The sequence below is a fragment of the Mixophyes fleayi genome, chromosome 4 (genome assembly GCF_038048845.1).
Source record: "Mixophyes fleayi isolate aMixFle1 chromosome 4, aMixFle1.hap1, whole genome shotgun sequence".
In the NCBI taxonomy this organism is placed as follows: Eukaryota; Metazoa; Chordata; class Amphibia; order Anura; family Limnodynastidae; genus Mixophyes; species Mixophyes fleayi.
The window spans coordinates 222,725,581-222,747,541 of record NC_134405.1 but is presented as its reverse complement, the minus strand read 5'-3'; the positions used below and the strand labels follow the sequence as shown (position 1 = coordinate 222,747,541).

At 38.6% G+C, this 21,961-nt stretch overlaps 1 protein-coding gene across 1 annotated transcript; it reads right to left on the bottom strand.

Moving 5' to 3' along the window:
* Nucleotides 1-4,363: 4,363 nt before the first annotated feature.
* NTS (neurotensin) lies at nucleotides 4,364-21,535 on the bottom strand. Its single transcript, XM_075205321.1, has 4 exons — nucleotides 21,308-21,535; nucleotides 18,125-18,186; nucleotides 13,494-13,718; nucleotides 4,364-4,659 (listed from the first exon to the last, which is right to left on the bottom strand). The coding sequence occupies exons 1-4, from the start codon at nucleotides 21,378-21,380 to the stop codon at nucleotides 4,510-4,512; spliced, it is 510 nt and encodes a 169-aa protein (XP_075061422.1). The 5' UTR covers nucleotides 21,381-21,535; the 3' UTR covers nucleotides 4,364-4,509.
* Nucleotides 21,536-21,961: the final 426 nt, after the last annotated feature.

Genomic DNA, 21,961 nt, shown 5'->3' with positions numbered 1-21,961 from the left:
ACACCCATAATCAAGTCTTCTTCCTCCCCTCTTTGCTCTACCACTGCCATGTCTCGCTATTCACCTACTCATTGCTCTCTTACCCTACCATCCCTAGCTTCTGCTCTGCTCCATTGTCTTGATGTTCTTTATCACTATACGTAGCAACTCTTAGCCCTAACTTGCCTGATCTCATTGCTACCACTCTTTACGTCTCATTCACTCTTTCTGCCCCACAACTTTCCGTTGTCACACACCAGGCTCTTAGGTTCTGCCACTGACCTCTTCACTGCCTTCCAAGTTGTCCGTGCGTTCCTCATGCTCTGCTCGTTTCAGACCTCTCTGTAAGATGCTGTCCAGTCTGTCTTCACTCCAGAGATCCCTCCAGAATCAGAGTATGGGTGTGGCCATTTTGGATTCGGCCACATGATTCCTCTCAGCCAATCAGGTGATAAGAGCCTCCATTTCAGATTCCCTCCAAAACCAGTCCATGGGTGCTGCCATCTTGGATATAGTCACCTGATCCATATCTGCAACTCAGAGTGCTGCTTCTGCCCAGCTGATTGCAGTCTGCAATCAGCAATCAACAACAACTTTAAAAGGATTTCCTGGAGCCCTTTCCTGTTGCCAGTGCAATATTGTATTCCAGACGCCAACCTATTTCCCAGCAATTTACATTCTCACTGTCTTGCTACAGTCTTGCTACTTACCCAGCTCTGACAGTGCAGTCAGCATTCTGGCTCCAATCCGATTCCAGCACTCTGGTTCCATCCACTCTGGTTGCTTCCAGCATTCCGGTCACAGCACTCTGGTTCCATTTTGGTTACAGCAATCCTCTTCCAGCATTCCAGTTCCAGCATTCTGGTCACAGCATTCCGGTTCCATTCTGGTTTCAGCAATCCTCTTCCAGCATTCTGGCTACAGCATTCCGGTTACAACATTCCAGTTTCATTCCCGTTACAGCAATTCTCTTCCAGCATTTCAGTTACAGCAATATTCTTTCAGCACTCCGGTTACAGCATTCCGTTTACAGTCCGGTCTAGAATTCCGGTTTCAGTCCGGTCCAGCAATTCAGTTCCTATTTGCTCCCCCCTGCTAGTGTAATCACCATCTGCACCAGTCCATTCACTATATGCAGAGGGACATCCAGCCAGGCCACCCAGCTTTGTCTATGTAGTCACCAGGCCAGCTCCAGAGACTCAACCCAGTCTGGGTACAGACAGATCCTTCGGTGTACCTTGTCTATACACTGCTTAGCTGTTTGAGCAGTCTCCCTTCCACTTCTACTCCCCCTCCTTGTTCATATTGACTTTCTGCCTCTACTCACTTTGCCTACATTTTCTCTTCTCACAGAAGTTACTTCCTTACAAGTCCCCTCCCATCTCTCCACTTCCCCTACTTCCCCCACCTTTCACCCACCATAGGTGCCTCATGTCTAGCAATGTGTTAAGATTGTAATATCCACCCAATCTTCCAACTCAAGTCACCTCTTTGCCCCCTTAAATTCCATTCTCTCTCCATTTCACCCTCCGCTCCTCTTCTCCATACAGCCCTTGATTTTGCCACGAACATTACTTAAAGAATTAATACCATTAGTCACAAAATCTTCCCCTGCCAGGCCTCACCCTCTTTCCTTGCATCCACCTCTACCCATTCTACCATCTGTTATTTCAACATCTTTGGTTATGAGGCTCTTGCTTTTTTGTCATTATTTCCCCTTCTACCTGTCGTCTTAACCGTATCCTCTCTCAATTTCTCCTCTGCCTCCCTCCCATCTGCCTGCACATGCCTACCATAAACTAAATTCTACTGAAATATGTCCAATACATTTTCTTTTTAATTACTGCACCCTCTCTGTGTCTATTAAGAAATGGACCGCAATCCTCATCTTGTCTTCAAGTCATCCCTTGTGTACATTGCTCACTAATTGACCAGAAGTATTTAATATATCTAGTAATTGTTTGTGTGATGCAATTTTGCCAGTAATTGTCCAGCAGATAGTGAATTTACCGGTAACTTGCCAGTAACTTGCAATATGCCCAATAGTCCTAATATTCAATATTCATGATAATCGACCAGCATCATATATTATGCTTAGTAATTGAGTAGCAGGCTGTAAAATCAAGACAACTCAGTGTAACACTTCATCTGGTGCGTACACATTCGTCTTCTGTCTCGTTTAGTAATATACACTTAAACTTCTTCACTGGACATCATTAATACCATCAAGAACTAGGTTTCACATATGTTAAAATCATTTTACTCTCTGAGTAGTTTGTAAGGATACATAGTTTTTTACATATTTGTTACACTAATTAACAAATACTAAAATTATATTGGAACCTATTGTCAATATCATAAATGTATTTAACAGAAAACATAGGATTTATATACATACATAATACCTAGCCAATGTGCTTGGAATTATTCTAACAGCATGTGCTCTATACTAATAATGTTTATAAGTGAAATAATAGCTGGTATGCTAATGTCTTAAAGAGACCTTGGTCATTATTATTGTAAGAACAATATTTTGTTTCTATGTATGATTTCATTGCTACTGTTAACAATAATAATAATAATAATAATAATAATAATAATAATAATAATATTTAGGTTCCCCATGTGACTTGATTTAAGGTGAAAATGAAATTAGCATAATAAGTTATGTTTATTTTGCATTCATGGCAGTTATTCCAAAAGGATACATATGAAACGTTGGCTTAGATTGCACTAATAAATTTGACTTGATTTTATAGTGTAACATGTTATTTTTCTTGGTAACACATTTAAAAGTAGTGTAAGTAATGTAAATATATGTCTAAAATATTTTTACATTTACAAAAGAATCTGTAATAATCTAACTGATGTTATCAATACATTATACTCACATTAATTTTCCGAGGCACCAATCCATTTACATTCCGAGCTAACACATCTTAATACATATATTCATTTTTAAAAAGATAGAGAAGGGCACAATTTTTAAATTGTTCCTTTTAAATATATGCCTCATTCGTCATTTGGTCAAGAAATTGTGCACGTTTAGCTGGTGGAATTTGGTCTTAAGTGTTTCTAGTCCTACCCAAGCCACATCACACAGCAGAATAAATGGACGTCACCAAAGTTCTCTTCATAGACTTTAAGTTCTGCAAAATGCTAAATCACTAATACGTGACATTTTATGGAATAGTAAACCAATAGCCAGGGCCGGATTAACCCTAGGGCTAACTGGGCTACAGCCCAGGGGACTCAGGCATCCAGGAGGCCCTTGAAAGTGCTCAGCAGCAGTATTGATCAGTCAGGGGCGGGGGGCGCCCCCGGCAAGATCAATGCTGCTTCGGAATAGAGGGGGGGCCCTCACGGGGGAATGGAGGCCCTCTTAGCCCAGGGGCCTCCATTCCCTTAATCCGGCCCTGCCAATAGCAGACGTTGTATTGTCGGAACATAGTACCTTAGCAAAATGGCCTGTTTTGCCATGACACATGATTCAAGCAAAAAATGTTCAGCAATTTCCCTCAACTCTAATGGAAAGTTCTATTGCATTGATAATTCAAAACCTTTTTAAACTCACTTTTAATCTTAAATAAATATACAAATTACAAAAATATCTCAGTCTTTCTGTTTACAACATTGCAGCTTGCATTTCCACACAAAGCAAATACTTTATCAAATATATTTTCACCTATTGGTTATTGACTTAAAAGTATACTTCATTATCCTCAAGATACTGACGGACCTTTATTGGACCGTACTTGAAGCAATTTGGTGTTTCAGATATACTTTTAATATGCTCCTAAAATGCCTTATTCATCTTGAAAGTTATTCTAAAATAAAGCACATTAGAAGCTATGAGTTTCTTTCAGTGAAGAACTTCAGTTACAGGCATAGAAAATAAGCATGTATCTTTACCTATTCTTCTGGACATGGTGTCATGGCCAACAAATGACTATACTATTTTTAAAAAGAGAAAAATAAGAAAGAGAAATTGAGACTGACTGTGAATGTAAAGAGTATAACCAAATGTCACTATATTAGTGCTGGTTGACTATGGATGCGTTGTTGTGTTACACGTGTTTATACAACTATATTGGCACATCTTTCATTTATATATATTTTTGTTTACTTGCCAGGATCACTTTTGTCAACTATTCAGTTATAGAACTGAAAAATAAATATTGGAGATCATTTCCAGTAGCAATTTTTTAAGTGTTTCACCCAGAATACTGCTGTTTCCTACTAGTCCATTACTGTAACCATTCAGAACACACTTTGCTTCTAACTGATTTTAGGAACCATCTTGCAGACACATTGTATTTATTTTTAAAATGTAAAAGTCCAAATAATGTTTATGTTTATAAAAAATAACATTTAAGAAACAACGTGAATAAAAACACATTTACTGTATATTAATGGCAATCATTTTTAAATATATTTTTAACACAAATATAACTTTAATTGTAAGTAAAATATCCATAAATCACATTAACTTATAAATTAAACAGGCATTACTGCATCTTATGGAATGTGTTAGTAATAAGAGCCTCTTTTAAGTATGTAGGGTCTTCTGGCTTTGCTTACATGTGACTGTCTTTTAAAAATATAAGGGGTTTTCCTCTTTACTACATCTTCATTTTCATTTTTTGAACTGCTGGGGTCCACATAATCTTGCTGAAGTAGCTGAAACCGAAAAAAAAGGTTAGGTTAGGTCCAAGGGTTTAATTCATTTAAAGGTTTGTTTACCCATAATAATTCTTAGCAGCTTGTTGTTTGATAAAATTATAGAATAATATCAAAATTCAGCAATATTATAATATATTTTACTAGACAACATACTGTACATGAGCAATTCAGTTGTAGCAAGCAGGAACAGCTACACCCCATTAGTTAAAACTCAAGGGAATCTAAGACTAGAAGACTTGGCTATATAGAATTCTGAGCTATAAATGACGACAAAACAACAAAATTGAACATTTCTGCTTTGACCCACAAAAGTAAAATTCATTGTTGTTGTTAAGCTGTTATTCCACTGCAGGTCTGAGAAAAAGGTGTGACCTTCACGATTAACTAGAGACAGCTATGGCTCCTTCCACATCTTTAAGGCAAGATTTCATACAGGTCAAAAAGTTAAGAAGGCTTAGTCACTCATCTTAGGTACTGTGACATCACTGGTCCTGCATAAGTTTATTAAATGCACGAAACCACACAGGAAATTTCTACACAGCAACTTTGCAAAACTGGCACTCAAACTTTGCCTGTTTATCTAGAAAGCATCTACTTCCTAACATGCCAACCAGCTGTCTTAGGAGTGAAAGAGAGCATTGTGGGCATATTTAGTTATAATCACTCCAGGTTATAAATCATAACATAAAATTTCACAAACTTTCATGTGATTCTAATGCTAAATTAATAGAGACTAGCTCCCTAGACACCAGCCAACTTATTCGGCATATGTCAAACCAGATATTAAATAACTCAGGTTTTTATATTTTACACCCCTCTCACAGCCCTAACTTGATGGACAGGTGACACTCCCACTTGGCCGTTACAGAGGGGTTATCTTCAGGTGCCCTGCTTGATGAGCCTCAGTGCAGACACACCTAGTCAGCTGCTGCTATCTATGAAAAAGGATACCGCTAAATTGCTTCAAATTATGCAAGTTAAATCACACTCTTTACTATTATTTTGTCACACATGTGTCCTCCACCTGTATCACTTTAACCTAGTTGTGTTACTGTACAAATCTGTAACTCTGTTTGCAGACTGTACTCTAAATGCCTAACTCCTATCTCATGATAAATACTGGCTTTACTTACTAATTGAGTGTCTTTCCTTTCCTGAGGCATTTCTTTTTAGTGTCCACCATTTATATAACTCCACCTTTGGTTTATCACCAAAATATTCACTTTGATTCAATAAAATATCAAAACTACATAACAATTTACCGGTAGTTGCATGAAAGAACTCACAGTCTTTAGCTTTTTATATCTGGAATTATTACCTCCTTTTGGATTGCTACAGTCTATGCAATTGTCTAACAAATAACAGAAAGCTTACTGTTTGAAAGCTGGTTAACAGCTGCGTGAGTCTGAGGGCTTGAAATATGAATCCCTAAGTTTCATACATCAATGGATCAAATATACCCTATAAGAGTGTAGTTTCACTTTATACTTTTCCATAAAACTTAAGTTTAGTGTAGCATGTTTCTATTGTGCATTTTACTGTTGAATTATCAATTATTTAATATGTTAATTATTTGGATTTTTATTTTCTTCCCATGTAAGTTCTGAGTATTCAATTAATACTACCAGGGAGAGAGAGTAATGGCAACTAGTTAATAATTTGTATGAGCTTTTTAATATTAGAGAAGTTGGTATACATTACTGGGACACTAATATCCTGTTTGTAATTATTATGCTGCATCTATTTTATTGATGAATATCTAACCTACTTAAATTATGTATAGTTTTTATTCTTAACCTCAAAAGGATACCCACAGTACATTTAGAGTGGATTAAAGTATTCACATCTGTAACCTGACTTAAATAATTGGTGTATACTGGTAATATTGGGTGCACACTTTCTAACCTTATGCTTATGATTGTGCTGTCACTGGACAGTTTTCCTGTGAACACTGTAAAAAATATTCTAAATAACTTACAATTAAGATTATAATTAAGTTCTTCATTGCCCATCCTACCACATATTGCTTTGTAGGCAGCCTTGGCTCCATCCAATTTTTAAATTATTCATCTAAACTATGACTCCTTTTTCCCTTCCACTTTTAGCCTCATTACTGACTGTTTTTGTCTCCACTATCCACTATCCACCGTAATTCACTCCATTCTTTGTCTCCATTATTCTCTGTTACCCTTTCCATTGTTCACTGTTTCACTCCCTCGCTCCTCCCTGCGTCTCTCCCTCCTCACACTATGCCCCCCTGTCCACGCGTCATTCCTATCCTCTCCCGGGGCTACACCTCACCCTCTTGCCCCCGCTCTCCCCAGCAGTCTGCCCACCTTGCCAACCTCATCCCTATCTCTCCTCTTCCCTCCCTCCCTTTCTCCTGTGCCCTGTGGAATGCCAGATCCGTCCACAACAAACTCACCGCCATGCATGATCTCTTCTTGTCCAACTCTTTTAACCTTCTTGCCATTACGGAAACCTGGCTCTCCGACTCTGACACTGCCTCCCCCGCCGCCCTCTCCTATGGTGGCCTCTCCTTCACCCACTCCGCCAGACCCGGAGCCCGTCCAGGCGGTGGTGTGGGCTTCCTCCTCTCCCCCGCCTGTTCTTTTCGGTTCATCCCCCCCGAACCCTCCCTTTCCTTCTCCTCTTTTGAAGCACACTCTATCCGTCTCTTTTATCCCATCCACCTCCGTGTCACCGTCATCTACCGCCCCCTGGTCCCACCTCCCTCTTCATCGACAACTTCGCCGCCTGGCTTCCTCACCACCTCTCCTCTGACCTCCCCTCCATCATCCTCGGTGACTTCAACTTCCCTATCGACAACCCCACTGACCCTGCCTCCATTAAACTGCTCACCCTCTCCTCCTCCCTTGGCCTCACACAATGGACCTCCTCCTCCACCCACTGCCTCGGTCACTCCCTCGATCTAGTCTTCTCCTACCTCTGTAATCTCTCTGACTTCTCCATCTCTCCCTTCCCTCTATCTGACCACCACCTCCTCTCTTTCTCTCTCTCCTCCTCTCCCACTCCCCTCCCCATGCCCACTCCTACTCACTCCAGGCGCAACCTTGACACCCTCGATCCTGCTACTCTGTCCTCTACTCTTGACACTCTCCTTTCTCCCCTCTCCTCCCAGGCTTGCCCCAACCTGGCGGTCTCCTTCTACAACCACACCCTCACCTCTGCTCTTGACGCCATCGCCCCGGCCCACTCTGTCAAACCCCGTCGCTCCCAACCCCAGCCTTGGCACTCCAAAGTCACTCGCTTCCTCCAAAAATGCTCCCGTACGGCTGAACGACACTGGAGAAAATCCCGCTCCCTGGCTGATTTTCTCCACTTCAAGTTCATCCTCTCTTCCTATAGCTCCGCTCTCTCTCTCGCCAAACAATCTTTCTTTAAATCCCTTATCTCCTCCCAGTCCTCCAATCCCCGCCGCCTCTTCGCCACCTTCCGCACCCTCCTCTCCCCCTCCGCCCCTCCTCTCCCCTCCTCTCTGACCGCCACTGACTTTGCCTCCTTCTTCTCCTCTAAAATCGAGGCCATTCATCTCAAAATCTCCTCCTCCCCTCACCCGCCCGCCCCCACCCTCCCTCCCTCTCCCTCTCCCTCTCGCCACCACTACCTCTTCTCCTTCCACCCCACTACGGGAGAAGAAGTCCACTCTCTCATCTCATCCTCTCCTCCGTCTTCCTGTCCCCTGGACCCCATCCCCTCCCACCTCCTTCGCTCCCTTTCCCCCGCCACCTGCTACCACCTCGCCCACCTCTTCAACCTCTCCCTCTCCACCGGCATCTTCCCCTCCTCCTTCAAACACGCTCTTGTATCCCCCATTCTTAAGAAACCTCATCTTGACCCCACCTCTCTCTCCAACTATCGCCCCATCTCTCTTCTCCCTTTTGCCTCCAAAATACTTGAGAGGCTCGTCTGCAGCCGCCTCTCCACCTACCTTTCTGATCACTCCCTTCTCGATCCTCTCCAATCTGGCTTCCGCCCCCTCCACTCCACCGAAACTGCCCTGGCCATAGTCACCAACGATCTCCTCTCTGCCAAAGCTAGGGGCCACTTCTCCCTTCTAATTCTCTTGGATCTCTCAGCGGCCTTCGACACCGTTGACCACCCGCTCTTGCTCCACACCCTCCAATCCTTTGGCCTCTCCGGCTCCGCCCTGTCCTGGTTCACCTCTTACCTTGCTGGCCGTACCTTCTCCGTCTCCACCTCCGGATCTATCTCCCCCCTCCTCCCTTCCAGCAGGGGCTCCCCAAGGCTCTGTTCTCGGACCCTTACTGTTCTCCCTTTACACCTCTTCCCTCGGTGAACTTATCAGCTCCTTTGGTCTCAAGTACCACCTCTATGCGGATGACACCCAACTCTACCTTTCCTCTCCCGATCTCTCTCCCTCCCTCCTCTCCAGGGTGTCCGCCTGCCTCTCCGCCATCACCTCCTGGATGTCCTCTAGATTCCTCAAACTCAATCTCACAAAAACCGAACTTATTGTCTTTCCCCCCACTGACTCCCCCTGCCCTTCCGACCTTTCTATCACAGCTCTCAAATCCTCTATTTCCCCTGTTTCTCAACTTCGCTGCCTCGGCGTCACCCTGGACTCCTCTCTCTCCTTTGTCCCTCACATCCTCTCTCTCGCCAAATCCTGCCGCTTCCAGCTGCGCAACATCGCACGCATTCGGCCCTTCCTCTCCCAAGATGCCACCAAAGCCCTTGTCCACTCTCTTATTATCTCCCGCTTGGACTACTGTAACCTCCTCCTTACTGGCCTCCCCCGCTCTCATCTCGCTCCCCTTCGCTCCGTACTCAATGCAGCCGCTCGGCTCATTTTCCTTTCTCGCCGCTCCTCTTCTGTCTCCCCCCTCTACCAATCCCTCCACTGGCTCCCCATCCCCTACAGAATCGTGTTCAAGCTCCTCACTCTTACTTTTAAGGCCCTCTCCAACTCCACTGCTCCCTACATCTCCAACCTCATCTCCACTCACGCTCCACCCCGCCCTCTTTGTTCAGCTAACGACCGCCGCCTCTCTTCCCCCCTGGTTCCTCCTCCCATGCTCGCATCCAAGACTTCTCCCGCGCTACCCACCTCCACTGGAACCAGCTCCCCCGCTCCATCAGAACTTCCCCCAACTTGTCCAGCTTCAAACGGGCCTTAAAAACCCACCTCTTCCTTAAAGCCCTTCAGTCCCCCACCCATTGACCTCCGCCCAGTCTCCCCCTACCCCCCTCCCTCTCCTGTCCCCCTCCTACTTCCCTCCTTTTTATTCTCCCCCCCCCCTCCGTCCCTGCCTCCGTTATCCCCATTCCCTCCTCCTACCAATGTGTCTCTGTCCGTCCTACCCTCCCCTTAGATTGTACGCTCCTCCGAGCAGGGCCTCCTCTCCTTCTGTTCTCCACCACCTTAACTCTGCTCTCCAGCTCCTTGTCTCCTCCGTGAGGTCCTCCGGCCCCTGTCTCTACCCCGCTGGGGGCTCTCACCTCTAATCTAGCTGTTCATTGAGCTTCTGAGTTACTGTGATTTCTGTTAACTGTACTGTGCTGTCTCACCCCGTATTGTGTTTCTGTCTGTCCCTGTACGGCGCTACGGATACCTAGTGGCGCCCTATAAATAAAAATTAATAATAATAATAATAATAATCATGGTCCCTTTTTTTCCTCCCTGTCACCACATTCAACTCCAAACATGGATTTGGGAGATCAGGACTAATATTAGGAGTCACTGCTTTACAAAATAGTCGTGAGTCTGGCATATGCTTCCATGAGAAGTAGTAGTCAAAAGCTATTAAATATCTATTGAGGTGGGGATTCATAAAAAACAAAAACGAATAATGAAAGTATGTATTTAGCACAAGTAAGGAAGATCAAATTAATATGGTTTTTTTTTTTGCTCTCATGCTGTATATTTTCCTGTTTATGTTTAAAGCAGCATTCCCATGAAAAAATAGTGAGCGAATTTTTGAAATAAATCACTGTAGCAGGCTATAAGAAGAATCTTGGTAATTATCAATTTTTCCTTGTTTTTTTCTTCAGGCTGATATTAATAATTTATAATTTCACATTGACTTGTAACTACCGTGGCAATGACACTCACATGACACATGATGCATTTTGCAGAGATGCTTTGGAATGCTCCTCTGAGCTCTGTCTGCTCTGTACACTGTTAAACACATTTTCCTTCTCCCCCCTCTGCCGTTACATGACGTGCTGAGAGTTGTGATGCTGTGTGGTGGCAGCCATATGCCATATTTGTCTGCTCTCCTCAGGAGAAGTGATTTTGAGAAATAAATATTGATCTTTAGGAGGACAGCTAAGGAAAATGATAAAATGCATGTTTAAAAGGTACTCATCTTGCTATTTTTAAAAAAAAACAAACTTGTATGTGAGGTTGCTGCTTTAAATTTCCATATATTGGTGGAGTTAGACAACTGTTATATAGCAACAATTGTTTAATTAAAATGTCTCAATTAGACAGTGATTCCATTATATCACTCTCACATAACGGTCTGTGTAATGGTCTAACATAGACTAGGTTATGTTCTTGACACTAACAGTGTTGTCACTCTTACTCTTCCCTTCCCTCTTTTTTTAACTCTTTTGGATTTTATACATTTGTCTCTATTGGATCCTTACACTTGAAGTTAGTCAATTACAGATCCCCTGACTCAACCTCTACCCCCAATTCCTGCAAAATATTTCCAGCCCGATTTCCATCTTTTCTGTCCTATGATGTACCTAGCCTGATAATTAGAATGTTTAAAATTGGCAGTAAATTTACCCCAAGAGGTTAACTAACTTTCCAGCTTTATACCATACTTATAGAATAACAAGTATTGACTGAGACGTTGAAGCTCAGCGGCAATCAGATATTGTATTACTCTATAACAAAATCCTTATCAAATTCTCCAATGTTACTAACTCATATAGCTGTTTATCATTTAACTAACTTTTTCTACCTGTTATTTGCAATATTCAGATGTCTGTCATTCTTGTTTAACCTCTTAGCTAAATGTAAAAAATACACACTAACATAATAATTCTTAAAATGGAGCATAAATATAAAATAATTAGAATGGATAATATTTATTTTATGTTATTATTATTATTATTATTATTATTATTATTACTATTACAGTGTAACTATATAGCACCACCATAGTATCAATGCTGTGCAGAGAATATTTAATCATTCACATCAGTCCCTGCACTGTTGGAGCTTACAGTCAAAATTCTCTGTCACGCAAACACATTAGGGTCCATTTTTTTAGCAGCCAATTATTCTACCAGTATGTTTTTGGACTCTGGCAAGAAACTCACGCAAACAAAGGGAGAACCGATATAGAGCCCTAGTCAGAATTGAACCCATAGGCCCAACAATGTGCGTCCGCAATGAAAACCACGGCGCCACAGTGCTGTTCCTCTCTACCAAAGTGTGAACAATGTCCATATTAAATAATAAAAGGATTTCTAGTAATAATAATGGTCATTTTACATGGAATTACAATAATTTAAAGTCTGTGAACTCGAATTAACTTTCTTCTGACAACCCTCAATTTAGGGGACTAAATAAGTTAATAAATGGAAATTGATGACCTGCACTTTAATTGGTTTTGTAAAAGGGAGAAACCGGGGTACAAACATTAGTTGTAGCCGAATTTACTTGTAATGGATGCAATTTTGGACATCTTAGGCTTCCATACCACCAGGCTGTCACAAGGAAAGGGGGACAACGTCAGGCGCGGGCTGGCAAGTTTAAGCCCGGGGGGCGCGCAGGCGGCCGCATCACATGACACGCGATGCGGCCGTGTCATTGATGACGCGGCCGCATCGCGTGTCATGTGATGCAGCCGAAGGTAATAAATATGTAATATTGCATCCGGGGGGGAGGGGGGGTGTGGCCGGCCATAACAGCGGTTGGACTGAGCGGCCCTCCCGCCCCTGGAGAACGTGAGACCATGGGGAGACAGACACCCTGCATCTCTCACCACACCTCACCACTTTCAAATCTATTATTCTGTACCTAATTTGAATAATTTTAATAGGGATTTGTCCATTTGCACATGTCCATTGTATAAAATGGCTACCTCTTGAGGTTGTCCAGCAAAATGCCAGGAAGTATTTTTTACATTTATAGATTTTTATTACATTTTATGCAAAATATTTATCAGCATAAATAGATTGTAAGCTTGTGAGTAGGGCACTCTTACCTCTCTGTCTGTATGTATTACCCAGTATTGTTTTATTAGTGTGTTTGTTCCCAATTGTAAAGAGCTACAAAATAATGATGATGATCAGCATGTTCGATACCATTATCTACGTAAACACTAACACTAAGTATCCAACATACATTCACCTACTCTGCATGATACTTTTTTTAAAAAAAGTTAATACATTTAAATACAATACAGATATATCTGATTCATAAACTAGGAAGATGAGAGAAGGCTGTTATGGGAAGAATTACAGTCAGCAACTCACGATCATCCAGCAGTTATGTCTTACTGCAATATAATTAACATTATTCCTATTTTTTCACCTTGAGGAAAATGTGGCTTTTGTTATAGAAGAGTAAGACCAAGTAAAACACTAATGAAGTAGAAGATGAAGTAAAGTGCCAAATAGACGTTATTACAGTGACTTCCCCCAGCTTTGTGCCCTAGTTATAGCACTTAAACAAGTCCAGCTGCTCCTTCATTTCTAACAACACGAAACGCCAAGAGGACAATTTCCACATCTCCTGCTAGCATTCTCCTGTCATAATTAGTAGTGTAAGTTTTGCAAATCAGCAAACATAAATAAATACATTTACACAATATATAATACCATACCTCCCAATGTTGAAAGGTTCTGCTTTGGCAAATTTTCTGAAGCTGAAAAGCTGTCAACATTGCTTCCAGGTTAAACCCATCCACAGATGTAGGATATTGTTTTCTGATTGTTAGATCATTTTCCCCAGTCTCCCCTGTTTCTTCAGCTTGGGTGTTGAAATTGTTTATAAGATTGCATACATTGAGAAGAGTCATTTTCCAGTATGGAAGTCTTGCTTTATTCACCTAAGAGGAAATGTTTGAACACATTAATGGCCAATAATTCTGATTATTTTCTCTAGGATTAACTAAGTTTGTCTCATAAAGCAATTTTTTGCGTCCCGATTTAATAATCATATGTAAAGTATTTTTTTGAAACACCAAACACTAAGAAACTCAAAGTGCCTATGTAAGATGTTTTATTATTAGTACACATTAGCAGTAAAGCTTATGGACATGCTCTGTCTATATATTTCAAGTACACAGAATTTACTTAATGATCACAATGTACTGAAAATTTAATTAATCAAAAGTATATTTTAAAACTGTATACCATTGTTCCACCATAACAATATACTTTTAACATATACTATTAATGTGCAAAAGGTATATTTTAGCTAGTTAAGGGTCAAGGGGAATTTCTGATGATGATATCATGATATCTTTAAGTTGCCAGACATAAGACTTGAATGCTAGTCAGCACACTGCATTTGCTTTAAACTCACTGTGCTTGTGATTGAAGGTGCAGAAACTGAATCAATCTGTTCCTATCCTTTTAGGAGACTCCTGGTCTGCGAACAGCTGCAGTAAATATATTGGGTTAAAGACATGGAGCATTCTGCCAACTTAAATGTACTCTGGGCAGTCAGAGCAGGTGAAGAATTGTATAAAAAATTTTCGCTGTCAAAAATGAAAAACTGAAAAATAGTGTTGAGCAAAGCAGTTATGAGCAATGCCAATTCACTCTGTAACTGAAATCAGAAGTAGCTACCACATTTCTTAAACAAGGAGAACAAGATACATATTCTCAACTGTACCACCATGTTACTCTTCTCCTCTTCCATTGATACTCCTGGGCATTACAAGTTGAAAGCATGACTTTTGTTTTACATGGAAGGGAATTTGGTGTATCCCTCTTTCCTTCATTCCCCCCATCCCCCCTCACATAAAGAGATTGCTCTAACTTTCTCAATCACATAAGTTGGTATATCACTGCCTCCCCCAAATTTAGCAATATTACCTCCAGAAAAAGTCTGTGCTGCTATAAGCAGTCTGATGATCTGATTGGCTACAGATTGTTCTATCCTCACCCACTTCAAAGCTGGGCACACATTGACGAGCAAGAGATCAAAATTTTTAGGTGCTATTTTCTTAATTAAAAAATGCACATGTGGTGAAATAGGGGTACTTGGCCATGTAATCTAATGCTAACTTGGCACTTGTCCAGTCAACCAAATTTGCCACATGTGCTCCCCTCCCTAAATAAACAAGATCCATTTTTAACATACTGAAAAAGGTTTCCCTGTTATTATATTAAACATTTAAAACATTCAAAATGATCCTTTAATTGATACATTAAGTTATATATATCCAATCAGCCTATTGTTTCAAAATCACCATCCCCATACAATCCAGAAACTGGGGCCAAGTGCACCTCTATAAGCCATTCCAATAAGGACTAGGGTTTCCATGGACAAGAGAATGGGGTATCACCTGGGGGGCATAATAAGTAAGAACGGTTAAAAGAGTCTAGGTGGGTGTGGTTTCTCTTTTGACAAACCAGGACTGAGAAGGCTATTAGTGGTTCAGAGTTGAATCCCACTGGGTGTATCAGATCCATGAATCTTTGGTAAGCCTGCAAAATGCAGGGAGACAGTTGCCTTTGTGAGTGAAAAGGTACAAGAAATCTAGGATTTGCAGAAATCAAAATCCATTTCCTGGAAGTTTACGAAATGGCTGGTAATACTGCTTGGTTTTGTGTATATATAGATTTCTCCACAGTTAGTGTGATCTATGGCAATTGTTTCTGCTTTCCTCACTGTAAGTCTGTTTATCTTTACCTCTCTCTAATTGATCTGTCTAGGAAGACAGAAGAATGAAGAGGGAATCCCTCCAACACCATAAGCTTCTCTACCTCAACTTTGAAGTATTCCCAATTCCACATTTTCTACAATTCACGATGTGTTTCTTGAGGACTCATGCCTCAAGCAAGGGTAATTATAAGTTGATAAAGTGTGAAAGAACACTTTACAACATTCATAAACCTGCAACATTGTTTAATATATATTTATTGAATTTCCAATATGTTCAACTGTATTTTCCTGAAGTTAAATATTTATTGCTTCCTGAGTTTGGTAGTGGAATTATCCACTTCTAGGGAAGTTTTGTTTGATTAAATAATATTATACATATGCATTTCCTAATATGGTTTCTCTCAGCAAAATTATACAAATTGTCAGGAAATAAACAAATACTAATGTACTATATTAGTGTATATTTAAATGTATTGTGTATGATTGGTCCATTGTTTTTCTTTTACCTTGAGCAGTCTGTTCTATATGACTTGTCTTCCCAAAGCGTTCAAAGCATTATGGAAATTTAGTAATTCATTGCAGAGAGATAGGTTTGTTTTAAAAACTCTTGTTGCAAAATTAAAATATAATTGTTTTGGTTGACATTTTTGTAAAAGTGAAGTATAGGTGTTAGGTAAGGTGGCTAAAAAGTTTCCATGAATATATATGGACATCTAGCAAATATGTTTAGAAGATAAAGCTACTATACTGTACATGATTTAGGGTCACATTAAGTATCATTTATAGAATAATTATCAATAATCCAATCATTGTCATAAATATACTGAGACTATTGATCTAGCCACAACTAATGGTTTTCTGGTCAGCTACAAATACTTTATTCAAATAATTTGAGCACTCTTATTAATACTAAGGGGGTATATTTACTAAACGGCAGGTTTGAAAAAGCGGAGATGTTGCCTATAGCAACTAATCAGATTCTAGCTGTCATTGTGTAGAATGTGCTAAATAAATAATAACTAGAATCTGATTGGTTGCTATGAATATACCCCTACATGTCCTCTAGTTCTCAGGTTGCATAATGACAAAAACATCTTGGTTATAATATAAAAATTTGTTTAATTTTAACAAGTTCAAGGCAAAGCACATTAAATTTGCTGCATGCATTACATTTTCTAAAGCTTTTATATGCTTTACAGTCATTTATTCACAATCATTAAGCAATGTCATTATATTAACTGTCATGGATATATTCACCAATTTTATATAATCATTTTATATCTAGAGACTTGAAAAGGGAAATTTACTGACAAGTATCATACATCAAGTAGCTTAACATGATATGTAATCATAGTAGATAAAGAGAGAATTAACACTAATTTACTTTACAATATCATTCCCTTACCACTTACTCAGATACAAGAAACTGAAGCCTGTATGGTTGATTGCTCAATTGAGCACATAATGCGATAACTGATTTTTTTATGCATTAAAGTATTGTAAGCATTAGAGATGTTAAAAAATATTAATTTCACTGGTTCAAGATTCTCAAACATGTTCACGGTACAATCTCCAATGTATAATTTGACTTTGAGGTTCGGAAACTGATGCTTGCATTCAAAGTCTAAATTTCAGGTTCCTATGTTCGTATTCGAGGTTTGCTGTTCATAATTCATGTTACAAAACTGAAATAACTTTAAAATGTTGTATTTTGATCTTAATTGGGTCCTTTTTATTGCATTTCATTTGAGCAGCAAACATTGCTATGTTCAAAGTTTATCTTTCACATTTCAGGTTCACAGTTTTCAGTAGATAAGCATTAAAATGTATACATTTAAATGCAAACGTGTTGAAATAAGTTCTACCATATGCGAACCGGCGCGATTGTGGGCAGACAGACTCAATCATGTGGGAAGCAGCTCGCCTATGGCTGTCTTTTTCAAAAACATAGATTACATTAAAAAATAAAATATTTCAATAAACAGTTTTAAAAGATTTGAGTAACTGTAGATTATATTGCACTTTGATGCTTACCTATCAAATAAGGAAGGGAATGACAATATATTTTTTAATTGGATATCTTCCACACTCATAACGATGATTCAAAGAAGTAAGGAGGACATTACAGAAATATTGATTCTATGATATCCGAAGATAGAAGATACAGTTTGTGTACGTTGTGTGCTTGCACAAAGTCATATTTAAAATAAATGATTGTATTTATAACTAATTGGACTATGACTTTTTCAGTGAAGCCTGCATAATGTAGAGTATCAGCAAATGTAGGAACATAACTCCCAGCATGCACTTAATGCACTGAAACTCTAGTTATTGAGTCTTGTCAATAGGGATGATTACAAAGAAGTGCTGTTCAAGCTATTTTCTGGCATATAGTATGTGGCTACAGTAAGTGTATTGTGTGAGATTAAAGGAATGCTGTTTCTCATGACTTAAAGTTGAAGTACTGATGAAAGCCTCACATAGTTCCCAGATTCAACCTCCTAGAGTGGTTTTGTTCTCTAATTTGTTGTCAACCAATATCTGATATTAGAAAAAATATACTTTTCATTTGAACTCATGACAAACAAAATATACTCTTGAATAAGTGCAAATACACACCTTTGATGAGTACATATTGCTAAGCACATCTGCTTCTAATGTGTTCAGCTCCTCTTCAGAATCTGTCACAAGCGACATAAAAATACAATTAAAATAAAAATAAGAAAAATAAAAATCAAGAAATGTTACATGATCTGTAGTTGTTGACTAGTATAATCCCATGACCATTAATGTTTAGGCATTATTGAGACATCACACTAATAATTTACATTACATTACAAATCACCATAGCATAAAAATGAATAGCAGTCAATACAATAAAGTCTTTTAAGGTTAAATAAGTAATTAGATAAACAGTTATGTTTACTGTAATCCTGCATATTAAGGTATTACAAAAATCTTAAATATACGGGATAAACCAACGGAAATAACACACTATGCTACTGTATATATAAGTGACAATTACAATATATACTAAATGTTACTTAAAAATCAATAAAAGTAAATTAGCATTTTTCAACCTGTTGTATCTGTCATTACTCATACTTTGCACAGTTAGTCTGTTTCAATGGACATTTGAGTCAGCCTGTTATGCTAAGACATGCATTAGTACTGTATAAGTGATGAATGTACTACCATAATACATGCTTACAATCCTCTGATTACTTTAATTAAAAGTCAAATAAATGTTATGCATGGGTAAAAATGTATATGATATGGGTGGTATCAATATCATTTACTATAATAGTGCCTATTTTACGACATACTGGCCAGTAAAATAGAAACTGTGCTTGATAATATAGCACATTGTGAAATAGTATATAAGGAAGGCAGATAAAACGTAAGTGAAAATGCCTATAATATATTAAGTAACATTTATAATCTGTGAGCAAATTACGTATGGCTGTCTAGTTAAAGAACACAAAGAACAAGGCTTACACTATATCAACAGAATCACCACAGAATAAAATAGTAGAAACAAGGATAAATATGATATAAAACTGTTGCTAAGCAGCAGGTTGTTAGTTATGTACTGTTGTATATATTTTAATGCTGTACACTAAAACAAATTTATAGAAATGATTATCTACTAATGATGTTGACTAAAATGACACTGATTGTTAGAAGACCTACACTGTTATATGATATAGATATATATATATATATATATATATATATGTATATATATATACATACATATACATACATACATATATACATACATATATATATATATATATATATATATATATATATGTATGTATATATATGTGTATATATATATGTATATATATGTGTATATATATATATATATATATATATATATATATATATATATATATTTATATATAAATGGTATATTTCATTTGCATAACACATAGCAGTTCAATAATGAATGTGCGTGAGATAACTATGTATGGCAAAAAGTCATATAAATAATCTTAAACATCACTCATTTTCTCAATGATTCTTCTAAATAGGCTGCAATAAGGCCATTTGTACCTAGAAATCTAAATCAGAATAATCTTTACTCAATACACCTCTATCACTATATACGTCTATTCACACAAGAGAACCCGGGTTGTTTATATATATATATATATATATATATATATATATATATATATATATAGTAAATTTACAGTGTTGAGGTGAAAATGAACCCATTTTCTTTTCCTACCACATCCCAAACCTCAAAATGTCTTTGCAGAAATATATACACTATGAAACAAAAAATATGATTGATTCCACAGTTAAGTATACATCACTATATCCAGACTTTCAACATACAATAAAAACGTGTATGTAGCCAAAATTCCACAGCTATACATAAACAAGAAGGATGTGTGAATGGGTTAACACACATATTTAAAGCTATTCAGCATTTTTTAAATCCAGAATGACAAATCTTGAAACCCTACTTTTGCATGCAACCTAATGAAAGGAAGTTTTCAACGTTTAGCATTAAGGTACAAATAAGATGTGCGCATAGCTTTAAATATTCTCTGTACAGCTCTGCATAATATGATTGACACTACATAAATAATAATAATAAATATGCACATACATTGCATTGTCAGATGTTCATTTACCATAAAGTGTGAATGTTTACCCGTTACAGCAAATGCTCATGGTTTACAATGTGCATATTTTAAAAACAAAACGTTTTTATGCACGTGTGAAAATGCTCTTAGTAAGAGATATTAACCCTCTTTGTACCAAAGGATTATGTGCTGCAGTCCCACTGGCAGCAGTCATATAAAATCAAACTATACTAAGAATACCAAGTGAGGCAAGCACCAGCAGTTTCAACATTTGGAAAACTTCTCATATCTCTGTGTGAAGTCAATGCTACATAAGTAGGACTCACAATAAGTGAGTCATGTATCACAGAGGTTTATTTAGAGCACAACGATTTTATGACCAGAGCTTTGATTGTGGAACCGCTCTGGTATGACAGGGGAACATTCTCTTTAATGGTATGCTGAGTATACCATCGCATTAAAAACCCACTATCTCCTGTCAGAAAACGGCAGCATTCCAAATGTGACCCTAGCACCAGAGAAACAATGTCTATTATTTTACAGGTCAGTATAAAAAAATGTACATTTTTTGCTGTGTATATCTGAGTTGCTAGGTGGTAATAGTTCACTAACTTAATCCATTTCAGAATACAATTAGGTGGTGAATATATGAATGTGACCTGCAATTTCTCAACCCATGACCCCCTTGGCAGTATATTTCAAAGTGCTGTGTGTATGTCCGCATACAAAACAACAAGCAAGACAGTTTTACCTACTGCTCAGCTTTTCTATGTAATGAAAGAGAGAGAGAAAGAAAGAAAGAAAGAAAGAAAGAAAGATTCTATGATAATATATATATATACCCAGCATAATATTTGCATAACACTTTTTAATCCAAGCTGTCACTCTACATGTCATATTTTTCCAGTGATTCTGTAAAGCAGCCAACAATAAAATTAGGAGTAATTCACTGCTTATTATGTTATAAGACAAGTTTCCACAGATTAAAAATAAAACATATTTATCATCATACACAATACTTATGAAACAAAAAGCAGCAACAAAGGAATTACTTAGCAATCTTCCAGTTTTGTTTAGATTAAAGTCCAAGCTCCTTGCTGCATAAATACATAATGTAACAGGACAGCACAGCACAGTTAAGGATGCTCAGTATCACATTTACTTAGTGACAAGTCTGGATAGTGAGGCAGTACATTACCTGTGCACATCCCGCAGCAGCTGAAAGCGAACAGCATCAGACACACCATATGAATTCTCAGTCCAGACATCATTGATTTATTCAGGAACTTAAGTCCATGCAAAAAAAACAAAAATGCAACTGAGACTTTTGTACCTTCTCTCTCTCCTCTGCTGACTAGTCTGCTCTGTGTCTCTGTACCATAGTAGTGCTGGCCCTCCCTAAGTATATAAGCAGTGGGATGATGTCACAAGTCTACAGGAGAGCATAGTGAAGATATCCCCAACCCTCCCCTCTCAGCTATTGCTGTTCTATATAGCATCCCCTAATTGCGAACAACATGACGCACATTGGTAATAATAGTGGTTTCTTGCTGTGGATGTAACACAATGACGTTCTGGGTTTTCTCAATTAAGTCAGAAGTAATGAAAAAGAATCTCCCTACATTTTTTATTTATGTTGCAGTTTTGATGAGGCATTGATTTGACAAGTACATTATTCACTTTGCTACCTTGTCAATGAAATATAGAGCTCATTCCCATTGCACTGTATAAACAGTTAAATGGCACTGCTTACTCTGATGAACTGCATTTGCAATGCCAAAAAGTTGGTGATATTCATGAAAGCTGTTCTCTCACACGTTGCTATAAGACAACCCCTCACTTGAGCTCTGAC